The sequence below is a fragment of the Ictidomys tridecemlineatus genome, chromosome 7 (assembly GCF_052094955.1).
Source record: "Ictidomys tridecemlineatus isolate mIctTri1 chromosome 7, mIctTri1.hap1, whole genome shotgun sequence".
Taxonomy (NCBI): domain Eukaryota; kingdom Metazoa; phylum Chordata; class Mammalia; order Rodentia; family Sciuridae; genus Ictidomys; species Ictidomys tridecemlineatus.
The window spans coordinates 162,035,397-162,051,036 of NC_135483.1; the positions used below are offsets into that span (position 1 = coordinate 162,035,397).

The 15,640-nt window shown below is 33.8% G+C and overlaps 1 protein-coding gene across 4 annotated transcripts in view; it reads right to left on the reverse strand.

Annotated features, from left to right (window-relative positions):
* Positions 1–1,574: 1,574 nt before the first annotated feature.
* Sf3b1 (splicing factor 3b subunit 1) overlaps positions 1,575–15,640 on the reverse strand; it is a 39,904-nt gene continuing 25,838 nt past the window's right edge. For 2 of the 4 annotated variants that reach the window (XM_005324345.4, XM_040294643.2), the window contains 16 exons: positions 13,655–13,852; positions 13,461–13,562; positions 12,618–12,797; positions 11,888–11,974; positions 11,491–11,761; positions 11,047–11,192; positions 10,802–10,948; positions 10,528–10,653; positions 9,847–10,068; positions 9,134–9,316; positions 8,938–9,049; positions 7,225–7,345; positions 6,715–6,846; positions 5,047–5,319; positions 2,871–3,087; positions 1,575–2,057 (listed from right to left, as the gene is read on the reverse strand). In XM_005324345.4, coding sequence (XP_005324402.1) covers positions 1,899–2,057; positions 2,871–3,087; positions 5,047–5,319; positions 6,715–6,846; positions 7,225–7,345; positions 8,938–9,049; positions 9,134–9,316; positions 9,847–10,068; positions 10,528–10,653; positions 10,802–10,948; positions 11,047–11,192; positions 11,491–11,761; positions 11,888–11,974; positions 12,618–12,797; positions 13,461–13,562; positions 13,655–13,852 — 2,676 coding nt within the window. In that variant the 3' untranslated portion in view covers positions 1,575–1,898. Of the gene's footprint in view, positions 2,058–2,870; positions 3,088–5,046; positions 5,320–6,714; positions 6,847–7,224; positions 7,346–7,745; positions 7,821–8,937; positions 9,050–9,133; positions 9,317–9,846; positions 10,069–10,527; positions 10,654–10,801; positions 10,949–11,046; positions 11,193–11,490; positions 11,762–11,887; positions 11,975–12,617; positions 12,798–13,460; positions 13,563–13,654; positions 13,853–15,640 lie in introns of those variants that run through there. The other 2 variants (XR_005738052.2, XM_078017787.1) reach the window with 2 other exon arrangements.

Consider the following 15,640-nt stretch of genomic DNA (forward strand, 5'->3'; position numbering starts at 1 on the left):
CCAAACATCTGTGAGCCTCTATTTGGTCCCAATTTTTTAGGTCACAGCCTTCAGTATTTTTCTCCTCTCTAACCTCAAATTATTTTGTCAGCAAAAAGTCAGTCAGGAGTGTTAGTCTCCTTTGTTCCATATTTCCACTACAAAGCTTATTATCCATAAATAGTAAGAGGCCAAGCAAACTGAAGCCATGAAAATACTTGAATTGAAAATATAAATTTTCCAAGAAATTTAAAATCAAATTTTGGCTCTGTATCTATTTAATTCATGATTAATAATTACTCAGAGTCATTCAAAATTAACCATAGAAACAACAAGATTTAAAATGCATAGGGTGGGAAGACAAGACAATTTTAAAGATCAGATATAGGTGATTGGGGAAATTTGTTTTAATTTTACTACACAATGACAAATATTGTCATAAAATTACACCATACAAGGAATAAGAAGTTACACATTCTGCTTGGGTACTATTGATGCTCAGTTTCAATTTTGTAAAAGCCAATTTATAAGCCTATTCTCATTTAAGCTTCCAAACTAGGGAGCCCTACACGCTAATAGTAGGAGTTACATACTCTAGTCCTCAAGTACTTACTTATAATAGCAGGGTCATTGTGTGCTAAAACTGCTTGCAGAATTTCTTTTCCCTTTAGAGTTCAAAAGAAAGTAGGGAGACCCCCACCCAAAAAACAAAACAAAACAAAACAAACAAAAAACAGCTATGGGTAGTAACAGGTCTAAAACCAAGAAATTTGGGGCCATAAAATAAAATTAGAAGTCAAGATGATTCTTAAAATATTTGCCAAGAACACTAATAACTGCCTCAATGCTTGGCTCCAGAATTAAATGGCATTTCAGTTGATGCCACAAATTATCATCTAATTACTATACACAAAACTAAACAAACCAAGACTCATTAGCTGCAGTCACTGTGCAATGTCACAGCACCCAAAGACTCTTCAATGATCGTGAGCCCCCTTCCATTGTAAGGGTAAAGGGCAGGTCATACCTTTGTATCCCCTGCATCTATGCACAGTGGTATTCAACAGATACTTACTAAATACATCTTTGAATAGTGGCTTAAGACACAGAAAGAGCCCAAAGATTGTCTTCTTCTATTTGTAGAACTTAAGCAGCCTTGCTCCCAATGGGCAGAAAGTAGTTTTGAAATAAAGATAGCTTTCCCACAAACACAGACCAGTCAAGAGTTGGACATAGATCGCTTCCTTTAAACATGTTTGTAAAGCATTTTGAGAAATCATGAGGTGAAAGGTGCTATGTAAGTACAAAATAATAATATTCAAGACAGTTTAGCGAAGATGCTATTTTCCTATGGTAATGGAATCCTTGTGCTAGACTGAGGGGACACCCCCTGCAAAGCTACTCTTCTCACTGTCATCATTAACAGAACAATGGAATTTTGACAAAGATGCCATCACTTTATATATTTTGTATTCTGCTAAATACTTTCTAGAAACCAGGTGACAGAAAATGAAATTAAACCACTTAGTCTACACAGACCAATACTTTATCAAACTTCCGCATTTTACAAGTCATGTTCAAAAAACACACACAAATTAGCATTTTGTACACAAATGTTTATTTCTCAATTAAACATTCCCTTTAAATACAAGGAATGAATTCTAAATCTTCATAAAGATGAATTAAAAATGAAATCCCTCCAGTATAGTGTGTGCAATCACTGTGTTCTTGGTCACTACTGGCATTTACTGTTTAACATCAAAAAATGAAGACAGGTTATTTAAAAATCATGCTACTGGATTTCTAGCTCTTCCTCTATGACCAGCTCTTCACTGATCTGCAATGTTTAAAAGTTTATATCACCAAATCAAAGCAAGTTTAAGATGTGAAACAGCTGTGCATTAAACACAAAAACAAAATTACAAGATATAGTCAAGTTCATAACGAATATAGGTGTTCTTATCATCATTGTAGATTCTTGGGTAATGTGCTATGAGAGCATCCTGTGAACCAATGTAGATGGAGTTGTAAATTTTCCAATACACATCTCTGACTTTCCGAGCCGGGTGAAACAGACCCTAGAATAATTGAAAGATTCCATTATTTCAATTTCTAAGAATATACATAACTTGAACAGAATTTTTTTAAAGGCCATAAAATTATGATTAAAAATATTTCCCTTTAAGAAATGCAAATCAAGGGGCTGGGGTTGTGGCTCAGCGGTAGAGTGTTCACCTCACACGTACGGGACCCTGGGTTCAATCCTCAGCACCACATAAAAATAAATGATATTGTGTCCAACTACAACTAAAAAATAAATATTAAAAAAAAAAAAGAAATGCAATCAAAGCTACACTGAGGTTTTACCTCATGCCAGTTAGAATGGCAGCCATCAAGAATACAAATAAATACTAGAGAAGATGTGGGGGGTGGTGGTGGAGGAGGAACACTTTTTACACTGTTGGTAGGATTGTAAATTAGTACACTCACTATGGAAATCAGTATGAATGTTACTCAAAAGGGTCTGGGGAGGAAAGGGGGAAAGAAATACTGAGGAATGAAACTGAATTATATTTTTTTTTTTACTGTGTGCAAGTATAACTGTGTAAACACAAATCCCACATTATGTACAACTATAATGTACCAACAAAAAAATTTGAAAAATACAATGAAAAACAACAAAACAAAATACTTCCCTTTAAAGGGGAAGAAAAAAATCTGGCAATTACACAAAATTGCAATGGGCAAAATCAAAATCTAATTCTCACCGTATACCTGTTTTCCCATATGGCACAATACACACACCCTATTTATTGATAATTAGAAATGGTAACTTAATTCTATATCAAATTACTTTTCTAATAGAATAATCTTAAAAATCTTTAACTTACCTGTAAACAATACTGCAACATTCTGCATGGTCCAATAGCAACTCTCAGGCCTTCCAGGGCACCCATAACTGCCTGGATTACGTGGGGAGATGTCTCGAAAACATTGGGCCATACATAGTTCAACAAGTGATTCAGGGAATCTTCACAACCAAATCCATAAACCCCAAGTGACATGTGCTGTACCACTGCACTAGCTGTCTGTCTGTGTACAAGGTCCCTGTAATGGAGGGCAGGGGGAGAGTTCTGTTAAGAAGCAAATCTTTGTTTTACAGAAAATATTCATCTGCCCCTTAGGAACTAAATCATTAATTCAAAGTACTGACCAAATATAAAGTCATTCCAACACCTTATGATCTCATATATCCTTTATAATAATTCCATTTGAAATCTTTTGCTTTAATAACTCAAACCTCACAAAGTTTCAAAAATAATTCACATTTCCTAATTAACTTTTAAAAAGAATATGAGCAAAAGCCCTTAGTTTCAAAATGCTGCTGAAGTGGAGGCCTATGACTCTTACATACAAATGATTAACAGTAATATCTCATTTTAAACTATACACTTAAAATGTTGGTAGAAATTCAGATGCTTAGGGTTGGGGTTGTGGCTCAGTGGTAGAGTGCTTGCCTAGCATGTGAAAGTCTGGGTTCGATCCTCAGCACCACATAAAAATAAACAAAAGTATTGTTTCCAACTACAACTAAAAAAAGAGAGAAAAAAATTTAAATGCTAGAATATAACAGATAACTAAATTAAAATTAAGTCTGTTCTCATGTAGACACTAAGTTTCATTTCAAAAACTCAACTTGGGAAGAAGATGATATAATTTTTTTCAAACCTACAGAAATAAGATCTCTTCATCTCTTGTGCTATCTGAATTTATGTTTATGACAAATCAACTGAATCATTCATTCCAAAGTTATTCTGAGTATGAGCCCAGAATAATACACATTGGGGTCACACACTTAGCCCCAAAGACAGAATAGTTCAAAGAAAAAAGATATGTACTAACATCCTTAATTCTCTTAATGTCTAATTTATTCACCATAGTGAAGCAGTATTTCTCATTAATAATTTTCCAACATTGTTTCATTTAGTAATTTTCAATGGAGTTACTACCTCAACTTATTAGTACACAGAACATAATTTATAGCCACAGGTCATATATACCCATGACTATACTAGGATGCTCAGGAACTTCTCACTAAAGAATATGAAATGAGGGTGATTGATCCCCTCTTTGGCACAAGGAAGCCAGTTTTTTGGCAAGTGGGTGGTGTCCTGGGGACTGTACCCAGGGCCTCACTCATGCTACGCAAGCATTCTACCACTGAGCTACAATCCCAGTCATTTTTTCTTTTGAGATAAGGTCTCATTAAGTTGCCAAGGTTGACCTCACACTTGTGGCCTCTGGTCTCAACTTCCTGGGGATTACAGATGTGCATCACTGAACCCCATTGAGGTCAAACTTTTACAGAGCACAATTCTTAATATTTGTCTCCATGTCCTGTATATACACCTGGTGGTAACTTGATGACTCAATTAAGTTGCCCTTTATGAAGGTCATTAGTAATTTTAATCTGCCCAAAAGTAACTAAAATGAGACTACTTATTTCTTCTGAAAAATAAAGAGCCAGTGAAATTACATGGACCTTGCACTTTTCCTTTATTCCTTCTTCAAGCAATCTTACGTTTAAGGCTGAATGTCAATCTAGATATCAGGAATTTTGACAAATAACTTGAGCAATCTGAACCACTGGATGCCTACAACAATAACAGTGTAGCTCTTGGTAGACGGTGTTCAGCAGGTTCAAAACCTTAAAAAAAATTTTTAATAGGTTCACTTGCACTAAAAAGCTAAAAAGATCAGGTCTCTCTGCCACACTGATTAACCCATGCTTGTCAATTCTTCTTAACCATATTTGACTAACTTCTACTGATTATGTTTCTAAAAATACATTTAATCTAACAAATATGAAAAGGAATTTAAATCAGGGAGGTCTTAAAGACAAAATTTTGGAAACAGCTACAACATATATATTAAAAAGTCATATTTACAGTTTTGTGTAAAAATCCAGGTTAGTACTTCTTTAAAATATCACAACAAATAGGTCATTTAATAAGTTCTAAAATGAAATTTATAATTATCTTCTTGCATTTGGCTTAAGTCACTTACCTATCCATTAAAGCATCTTCAAGTAATGGTGTTACAGCATAAATGTAGTCTTTTCCCATTTCACCGATATATTCAAACAAAAAGGAGAGTGATTTTAACACTCCATTTTGAACATTCAGTTCAGGAACTCTGTATTCATTCATTAAGGCAGGAAGTACTGTGAAGGGTGAACATGTTTCAGCAACAATAGCTATTGCTACAGTGGTACAAACTCTGTTCTGCCTTTCCTGAACCTTGAGGTTGTTTAAAAGCGTAGCCAATACATCATGAGGGCTGGGGAAAAAAACAAACAAACAAACAAACAAAAATTCCAAAATGTATCAGCAAGCTGTTATATTACAAGTCAAAATTTTTCAGAGAGAAAGGGGAAAAATGCAAAGACATCAAACAATTAATCCCTGGGAATTCAGTAATACTTGAGTCAATAGCAATACTGTTTCTACTAAGAACTTCATATAAATTGTCAGTTTTTAATTCAAATGGATTAATTTTCAAATATAACTTTCAGTTTTTAAATTTTTTGAAATATAAATTTAATTAAATGTTTAATTCTTTGAGTGGTCAAAACAGACATCAGCGCTACGGAACTTTATGGGGGAAGTAATATCCAAAAATCTCATCTCCCATATTCAAACATACCTAGTTTGTTTCTCTTATCTTCCCTCCCACATACATTTACTATATCTGTTCTTTTTTTTTTTTTTAAATACTGGGGATTGAACTCAGAGGCACGTACTTGACTACTGAGATACATCCCCAGTCTTTTGTTTTGAGACAGACTGGCCTTGAACTTGCAATCTTCTGTCTTAGCCTCTCAATACCCTATGCCACCACACCCAGCTACTTTAAGGCACTTCTTTTTGCCACACCTTTGAGGAACACACTAGGGGGCTAAAAAGTTCACATAATAGTTATTCATTGCAAACTTCTTGATTATATCAACCACTAAAATAATTATTACTCTTACCCAAAAAATAAGAGGAAAAAGCATGTGTTTGTGCTGGGGACAAGGGTGATGCTACCTAATTAATCTGATATTTGTGTATTTCTAGAAAATATTTTCTTAGCTACTAAGCTACATGTATGTGAAGTATCTACATTACTGATTCTCCTACCTTGGTTCTAATGAAGAAGTAAATAACCACAGATTATCAATAAAACAGTTGTAATTCAATTAAATCTGTGGGTTAATCTAGAAATGACTTTTTTACATACATTGTTTTATTTATCTTTATGTTGTGCTGAGGATTGTACCCAGGGCCTCGCACGCACATGCAAGGTGAGCGCTCTTCCACTGAGCCACATCCCCAGCCTAAGGAATAACATTTTTAAAAAAACACATAAAGTACCAATGAAACATGAATCATGATGATGGTGATATTAAGAATTTGCCTTTTATCATATTTTAAGCAATATAAAAAGAACCAAAAAAAAAACCCTGAAATTATTCTGATAATGGAAATGCTTCCTTCCCTGAAACTTTTAAAGCTTCCCATCTATTTTAATTAAAAATTTAAGAAAATGTTTTAAAATTTGGTAAGTCCATAAAATAAAGAATTACCCAACTGCATTAAGTGTAGTATATCTCAAGAGGTTTCTACATGGAAGCATTTTCCAACACTTCAATTGTTTATTATAAGCTAATAAAAAACTGAAAATAATACTTACCCAATGGCTTTTGCAATATAACCAAATGTGTTGACTGTAGCTCTACGAATAGCCTTTTTGTGAGCTTTTAAGAGCTCTAAAAGCTCAAAGCAAATCCTCATCCACTCTCTTGCAGAGACATATTCAGCTCCCCTAATTAAAAAGAAGAAATTTTTTTGCAGTGTTGAGGTTGAACCCAGAACCTTGTACATACCAAGTAAACATAACTAAGGTAAGCCCCTGTTCTTAAGTTTTAATAGGTAAATTTGCAGGTTTCAGTTCTAAAAACATAATTAACTCATTTTAATCACTAAATAAGTTATTATTTACTCTTCAGAAAAGTTGGTTGTGTTAGAACTATACTGCTACTCCCCATTACTAGCTGAACTAAAATTTGACTAAAAATATGAATATTGGATAGCCTGAACATATACACTTACATCAACACCACTAAACAAATTTATCTAACTGCAAAATGGTCAAATCTGAGAACCAATACTGCTTATAAAAATGTTTAGGTATTCTGCTTACCTGTCAGCAATACGTCCAACAAGATCAATACAGTTCTCTTGTACTTTTTCATGCCTGTTCTTTAAGATGGGGGTGAGTCTAGGCAGCAGATCTTTAATTGGTGGGGTCATCTTATGCATACCTATTTAATAGAAGTCAAAAAACTATCAATTAACATTTGAACTTTTGAACCGCAACCTTTGCTCATTTTTTCTTTTACTTTTCAATGTGATACACATGACTAGGCATAAATATAAACTTGCAGCTGCCTATGGAAAGAGAAAACCCCAGGTTTTGACCAGTCTCAGAATTGCTTTTAACTTTTTATTAACAACTTCTGATTATGCGTAGAAATGAAAGAAATCAGTGAAGTGAATTAAGAATGATGGATACTCAATAACAAAAAAAAATTTTATTTGGTTCTGAAATGTATTTGTACACTGACATTTAAATATGGGGACAGCTTATGTTCCGGCCATACACAACAATATAAGCCAGAGGTAGACATGTAAATTAAAGCAAAATTTTCCAGAAAGGGCCCCCTTACCCTTTAACTGCAAAACAAAGAGATCTCCAGTCTCCCTGCAATGCAGGGCATACTTGGATGGTATTTACACCTATGAAGAGAGAAAAAAGGAGGCAGCTGGCAGGGGCTCTTGCTCTAACTAGATTGCTTGCTCTGATTCTCTCTCCATTGTTTTTCCCATGTTTCCCTAACCAACCATACGGTTTATAACTCCCTGAAAACCAGAGCCCCACAGGTAGCCAAGTAACTATCTTCGGCAAGTCACTACCTTTGGAGTATAGAGGACTGGGATGAATTGGGAATTATATGCAAATACAATAGTTGAAAGATCGATAAAATAAATAACCTGACTAAAATGAGAAAACCAGTGGCTATCACAGCCAGCTCTTTTGACCTCTTGCTAAGTTATTTCTGACCCGCTAAGCCCAAAAGGAATTACTTTTGGCATTATGTTCAATTACAAGGGGAAATAAAACACAAGATGCCAAATGCTTGCTTTATCATACTTCCCTAATAGAATAAAAAGCTTTGCTCTCCATACCCAAGATTATTTGTTTTTACTTGGATTAAAAAACCAAATGGAGTTTCAAAGACTTGGGTATAAAAAGACAAGATATAATTTAATCAGTTCACTTTTCTTCCTAATTTTTGGTTTGTTTTTTGTTTTTGCAGTACTGGGTATCAAACCCAGGGCCTCATGCATGCTAGGCAAGTGCTCTACCACTGAGCTATAAATTCCCAGTTTTTCCTAGTTATGTTCTTTGAACTGATGGCAAGCAAAACAAAAAACAAAACAAAATAAAACCCCAACATGTCACAATAACTGAGGCTGAATACTTAAAATTTCATTGTAAAACTAAATTCAAACTTCAGAGTTGTCCTCTCCCTTGCAGAACATGACAATATTTTCAGCTAACAGACTAGTTCTACTAGGTCCTCTGCTCCATGACTTTAAGGCTTTGTGAGTTATAACTACTTCCACACCTCACAGGCCCTAAACTTGCCCCTTTTCTCTTTTAAAGTAAAATATAAGTGAACTTAGAGAAGATTTTTGTGATATCTTCCAACTTAACTATAATCTTGAAGTGCTTTTAAAAAAAAGGTAACATAAAATCACCTAATTCCTAATATGTTTCCACAATTTACTTTCAAAAATACAAAGAAAGTTAAAAAACAACAAATTCTTACATGACCAGCAAATTTCATACCTATTACATTTACAATTGCCTTCAGAGCTCCAAGAATGCTGCCCAATACTTCAGGGTACTCTTCACCCAAATATTCATACAACACAACACCCAAGTGCCCCATCAATTTTTCCTATAATAAAAGAAATAACATTAAAATATTACTATTTACATTAAACTGCTTGTTTAAGAAACAAGAATCTGGTGCAAAATTTACCTCTTGACAAGTCTTCATGACCACAGCAGTTCGAGAAATCAAGTCAGCTGCCTGTTGCCTAACTTTTGCTGATTTGTTATTTAAACGCCACAAGACTGTACCACAGATCTGAGGCAAGTATGGTTTGACTCGTTTGCCAAGAGCATTGACCACTGTGCCAAAGCCATTCAACATTACTGAGTCCTGTAAAACAAAAGTCAATTTTTATATAAAAATACATACACAAGCACCAAGAACCAGAATTTAGTTTCCTTGTGACTGACAGTTGGTACATAGTAAAATTCAACTTTTTCCAACTATTCAAACATTTGTCTTTTAAAAAATATCAAATCCAAAAACTTCAGGTAAAAGAATATTTTGGTAAATGAGAATATGGACATTCTAAAAAATGAAGCCAGGTGCAGTAGCACACAGTAATCCCAGCTACTCTGGAGACTGAGGCAGGAGGATTAAGACTAGCTTCACAATTTACTGAGACCCCACCTCAAAATTAAAAAAAAAAAAAAAAAAAAAAGAATTAGTAGAATTAGTAGTGTTGTTCAGTAGTACAGCATCCCTGGAATCACTCCCCAACACTGAAAAAAAGAATGAAAAACTTATTGTGAACTTAATTACGTTATTTTTAGGTAATTTGCTTGAAAAGTAAAAATGTTTTTGAAAATCACTAGCAATTTTCCATAATAATTAACTTCATACTAATCAGTTATCATTACCTCTGTAGTCTGTTCTTGGAAAGCATAAAGAATACCATCAATCAGTTGTTCTTCAAGTTTGTGATCAATATCTGCTGCTCCCAAGTTGCCCATAATTTTCTCAATTGTTTCCATCACCATTTTTCGGTACTGCTCAGCTTCATCTTTCAGATCATCCACAATCCTAGATATAATTTCTGCTGCACCTACTTTATTTGCCAACTCCACAGTAGTATCAACTAACTAAAAAGACAAATAAATAAATAAATAAATCTACTGTTCAAGGAAATAAAGCAGTATAATGAAAACCCAATGTTCTAAATATACTACTTAGCTAATAATCACACTGACAATGATTAACTCCTACTTATTAAACTTCAAGAGAAAAGTGACTAAAAAACTTAAATGAGTCTAAGTCAGTCAAGGTACTCAAGGCAAAATTATACCCATGTTTAAGCGAGCCAGAAAAACCACTGAATTTACTAGACAAAGACATCAATTCACAGTTAAGTATTTATCTCAACGTAAAATCAAAGTGGAAGTTAACTGGCTTTTGAAAATGTATCTTCCTCCACAATCAAAAACAAATGAACTGTGAAATAATCAAAACAAAAAATAATCTGTAACATGCATTTAAACTGACTAAAGGAACAATCAAAAGACTTTTGACCCTTTTTTTTTTTTTTTAAAATAAAGGCTTACCTGTCGGTAATTTCTTCTATCCAAAGCCATTCTGTGCTGCCAAAAGTGTTTAAAGAAAGGAGGAAGGATCTCTGTTTTAATATAGTTTGCTTCTACACCATCTGTCCCACAACATTGTTTTACCACCTGAAAGGTTAAAAAATAATAATAAATCAAACAGAGTACTGGTGAAACCATCAATAAGTTTTTTCAAACAAATGCTACAAAATTCTCTTTGACCATCAAAGAAGCCCAATTTCAACCCCCGCAATCTGAAACTATCTGAAATAAATACCTTCAGCACAATTTTCTTCATTTCTTCATCAGGAGACTGGAATTCCCGAATAAGGATTAACATCACTTCTCTAGTATAGTAGTTGGCATATTCTGCATCCATAAGAGGAATAAGATACCCAATAGCCTTTAAGAAAGCAGCCAAACCCTATTTTAAGGTAAAAAACATATAATTTAGTAAATTAGGTTTACCTTGCTTTAATGTTCAGGGGTGGCTATCAAAAACAATCTAATTAGTAGATTTACCTTTCCTCTGTGTTGCCGGATACCCTTCCATAGAGGCTTTAGCACAGAATCAAAAGATTCGATACCATAAGGAGTTGCTGCTTCAGCCAAGGCAGCAATGGCCAAAGCACTTATGGTCCGAACTTTCTGCTGCTCATCAACAAGACCTATAAAAACAAGCACAGATTTTTAACTATGTACCAACACTTAATCTCCACAATATCATCCATATTCTAGCAATATATTTAACCATTCAGACAAACTATAGAATCTCCACTTCAGATAAAATTGCCAGAATAAAAAGCCAGAATAAAGCAAGTGTGTTAGCAGATATTATTATAAATCCTACTACAAAACATGAGGAGTTTATATGTAGTCATAAGCCTTTCTATTATTTCCCCAAGTCAGTAGCCCAAATTTCAGGATAGCTATCCTATAAAAAACAAAAGTTATAATACAACTTACCATGCTCAATAATTTCAACTAAACTTCTGAGATGTGGTAAGATGGCACAGCCCATTAGAATAGCTATTTGCTGTACAATCTTAATACCGGTGTGTCTCGCTTGCCAAGACTTTTTACTTTTGCACACAGCTTTTAAGAAGGGTAATAAAGAAGGAATGCCCAAGGCAGAGGCTACAACAGCAAAAGCTCTGGCTGTTGTGTTACGGACATACTCATCCATGTTATCTATATCAGGTCTCATGGTAGAGATCATAGTAGCTAGACCAGCAGCCTAAAAGGAAAAGATAAAAGGAGAGTCTGAGTTGGTACATTATTCTTGATCATTTCCTTCTATAATCAAAACTTTTATAATCAAAAAAAGATGCAAACTTTCTTCTCTAGAAATTTAACATATTACCTTTGCCAAATTAGAAATAATCTCTCGGCCTTCCACTCTAGCATAGTAATCTTCATCAATCAACAGTGGTTCAATGACCACAAGAATCTGAAAAAGAAAAGGAACTACATTTTGACATCAATTACTGATGCCCCCATAAAACAAATAGGAAATTTATAGTTAGCAGGGCTTCATTAAGCAAGGGACTAATTAAGAATTAAGTACACAATTTCAACCCCCCAATACAGATGAAAAACTGAGAATATTAATCATGCAGACTGACAAATATATCTTTTAAAACTTGCACATACATTAAGCACTTTGTAATTAAATTACTATCATGAAAAAAATGGTTCTGTACACTAAATATAATAGAAATATACCTATTTCTCATCATAACCTAATACTAATAATATGAATAATATAAACAATTATGGTAAAGACGGCTAAACATTCCACCAACATGTACCTGTAACATATAGCTGTGTACATGTTACATTTGTAACACATGCCTCTGCAAAGAAAAAGATGTGGAAGGATAGGCAAATTTAACCTAGCTAGGTTAACTATGAGCATCTTTTACGGGGGTAAACTTTGGTTCTCTACTATGAAATATATACAGAATCAGCTTTTTTTTTTTTTTTAAGCAACCTTTCCAGACTACACTAAAAATATCCATGAATTCCTTTTATTCTAAAAAAAAATAAAAATATTGAATTATTAGAAACATTATTTGAGGAGAGCAACAAACCTTGTGCACATACGGTCGTACTAAGTCATCAAGTTTGTATAATATTCTATCAATAACTTTTACAAGTAAATGACGCTCTTGATCCTCAAGTGTAGGAGACATCAACAGGGGAAGAATTTGATTAAATAAAGGTCCAGCTCCAAATTCACGAGCTTTATCTGTAATCTGACGCAATGCAGCCTGGGGAAAAAGAGTACAAGTTATGTTTACTTAAAAATTAAGCATTTTATTTTATTTTTTTAAAGAGAGAGTGAAAGAGAGAGAATTTTAATATTTATTTTTTGTCAAAATTACTTTGAAGTTTGAACACGAGAGAAATTCAATGTTTTTAATTAATTACAAAAGGGCAATAATAAAATTATAGAAGCACAGAAGTGTGTATGTGTGTCTGTGTATGTGCCTTCATTTCCCCTAAGTCCCTTCTACCTTTGAAACACATAAAGATGTTAATGTAGTTCTTCACATAACTCCACTAATTACCTTCAAGTCTTAAGCACATTTTACAGCCACAAGAACAAAACAATTTTTTATTTTTCGAACTCCTTTTTAAAGTAGAAAGTTCTTTCACTAGAAAAAATGCTGGAGATGTAGTGTGGTAGTGCAGCAATAACTAGCATGTGCAAGACCCTGGTTTTGATCCCACCACCACAAATTAAACCAACCAACAAAAAAAAACTAAATCCTGTGATGGGGATATAGTTCAGTAATAAAAGAGTGCTTCTCATACTACCTACCTTCCTTTCCATCATGCAATGCCCCAATAAAGATGAAGAGGATAAATATAAATTCCTTAACATACCAATATAATGAACATAATTAAAGATTTAGCAAACTGGTACCTACCTTTCTCATTGGAGGTGTTCCATTCTTAATTTTTAAAAGCAATTTCATTATTTTTCTCTCTTTTTGTTCTTCTGGACTAAGTGTTGATTCATCAACATCAACCTAGTAAAAGAATATTTAAAGGAAGGTCAATATGTTATGATTTATAACTATGACACAAAAAATAGTAATTAATTTCTGCTATTACTACTTACCAATAGCTTATCAAAGTACTGAATATCATCTGGTTTTAAAAATGGAAGATTTCCAGATGGTTGGTCATTAACACTCTTCATAGTTCTATCTTCAGTTTGCATGTGGAATCCAGTCATACCACCCAAAGGTGTTGGAGTTGCAGTCAGTTTTCGAGCTGGAGTTCGAATAGGAACATAACCAGCTGGAGGGGGAAGTACCTAATAGAATTATAAAACAGTTTAGAATTTTCTTCACTTTATAAATTGAAGAATAACAATAATGAGTAACACTGCGCTTAAAATATTTTTGTTTATTAGCTAGGAAGCATTTTAGTTACTCGGAGAAACAAATTACCACCCATCCCACTGTTCTATTTTAATTAGAAGTTTAAAATACTTGTGGCAAATATTCATATTTCACCAGGTATGGTGTCATACTCCAGTAATTCCAGAGACTTGGGAGGCTGGGACAGTTGTAGCCTAGGCAACTTAGCAAGACTGTGTCTCAAAAATAAAAAGGGTCAGGAGTATAGCTCAGTGATAAAGCAACCCTGGATTCAATCCCCTTACCCCATCCCCACAGAAAAGCCAATTTTTTTTTAAAATTCATAGTTCTCATCTGCTAATTAAAAATGAGAGTATAGGGAAATGAAAAATCTGAGGAAGGCTTATAAACTTCTGATCACTGTCAAACATTAATCTAGCTGGGAGTGGTGGTACATGCCTGTAATCCCAACAATTCCTGAGGCTGAGGCAGGAGGATTCGAAGTCTGCGCTAAGTCAACAACTTAGTGAAATCTTTTCTCAAAAATTTAAAAAGGGCTAGGGATGTAGCTCAGAGGTAAAGTTTCCCTGGATTCAATGCCCTATAAACCACCCCCAACAAATTTATCTATAAAAACATATTGATAATACCAAATTAAAAATTCAGAAATAATAAAATCTAAGTCACTGATTTCCAAAAAAGCTGTATTAGAACAAATAACATATGTATTCATATAAATGGAAAAAAGCTCATATATAATGTATAAAAGGTTATATATAACTGAGGTAATAAAATAGAACACTCACATAAACCCCTACACTATCAAAACAAATTTTTAAGTCTAAACTAAAAATTTAGTTAAATGCATGAATACTAAAACCAAAATATTTACTAGAGTTCTGTAAAACATACCACCTAATTAAATCTTTTGTAAAACCACCAGAATTTCCAAAATGTGGGCTAAAAAAGAAAAAGATTTGTTTTTTTAAAGCTGATACAAGAACTTTTTTTATACAACTTCCTGGGCCGAGCCAATGGGCCTTACAGGTCTTACCTGATGAGCCTAAACTAGTGTCTAAAAATGTCAATTAGTGGGCTGGGGCTGTAGCTCAGTGGCAGAGTGCTTGCCTTATATATGTAGGGTACTCAGCACCATGTAAAAACAAACATAAAATAAAGGCATGCTATCCCTCTGTAACTACCAAAAAAAAAAAAAAAAAAGTCAATTAGTTTAAGAGGAAATAATGTTAAATACATATTAATACTATCTACTCTGCCTCAGAATCTTGAGCTGCTGGGATTACAGGTATGCACCACACACCCAGCTGACTAACCATTTTGTAAAAAATGGAATTTATTCTATGAGAGACTTATGAAATCCATGTCATGTCCACAACATTACTCTATTTTAAGGACTTAAAGACCTACTATTTTTAAACATTCACTAGTAAGGATTTTATTTCTTAGTAGGATTCACTAAGGACAATTTTCCTCTTATCAATACAAAGGATACCAATGACTACAACTGAGAAAGATACTCAGGGCAGTCAAAATTAGGTTGCCTATACTCACAGCATTATGTGGAGGTTACAAGAAGTTTTAAAGCAGGTATTTATACATACACGAAACAAATAATCTTAATACAAACTTAACAGGGGAAACAAAACATGACAAGCATATATACAAATAAACTGTTAAAAGGAAGCAAAAGTCATTAGCAGAAAGGCCATCAGATGATTTAG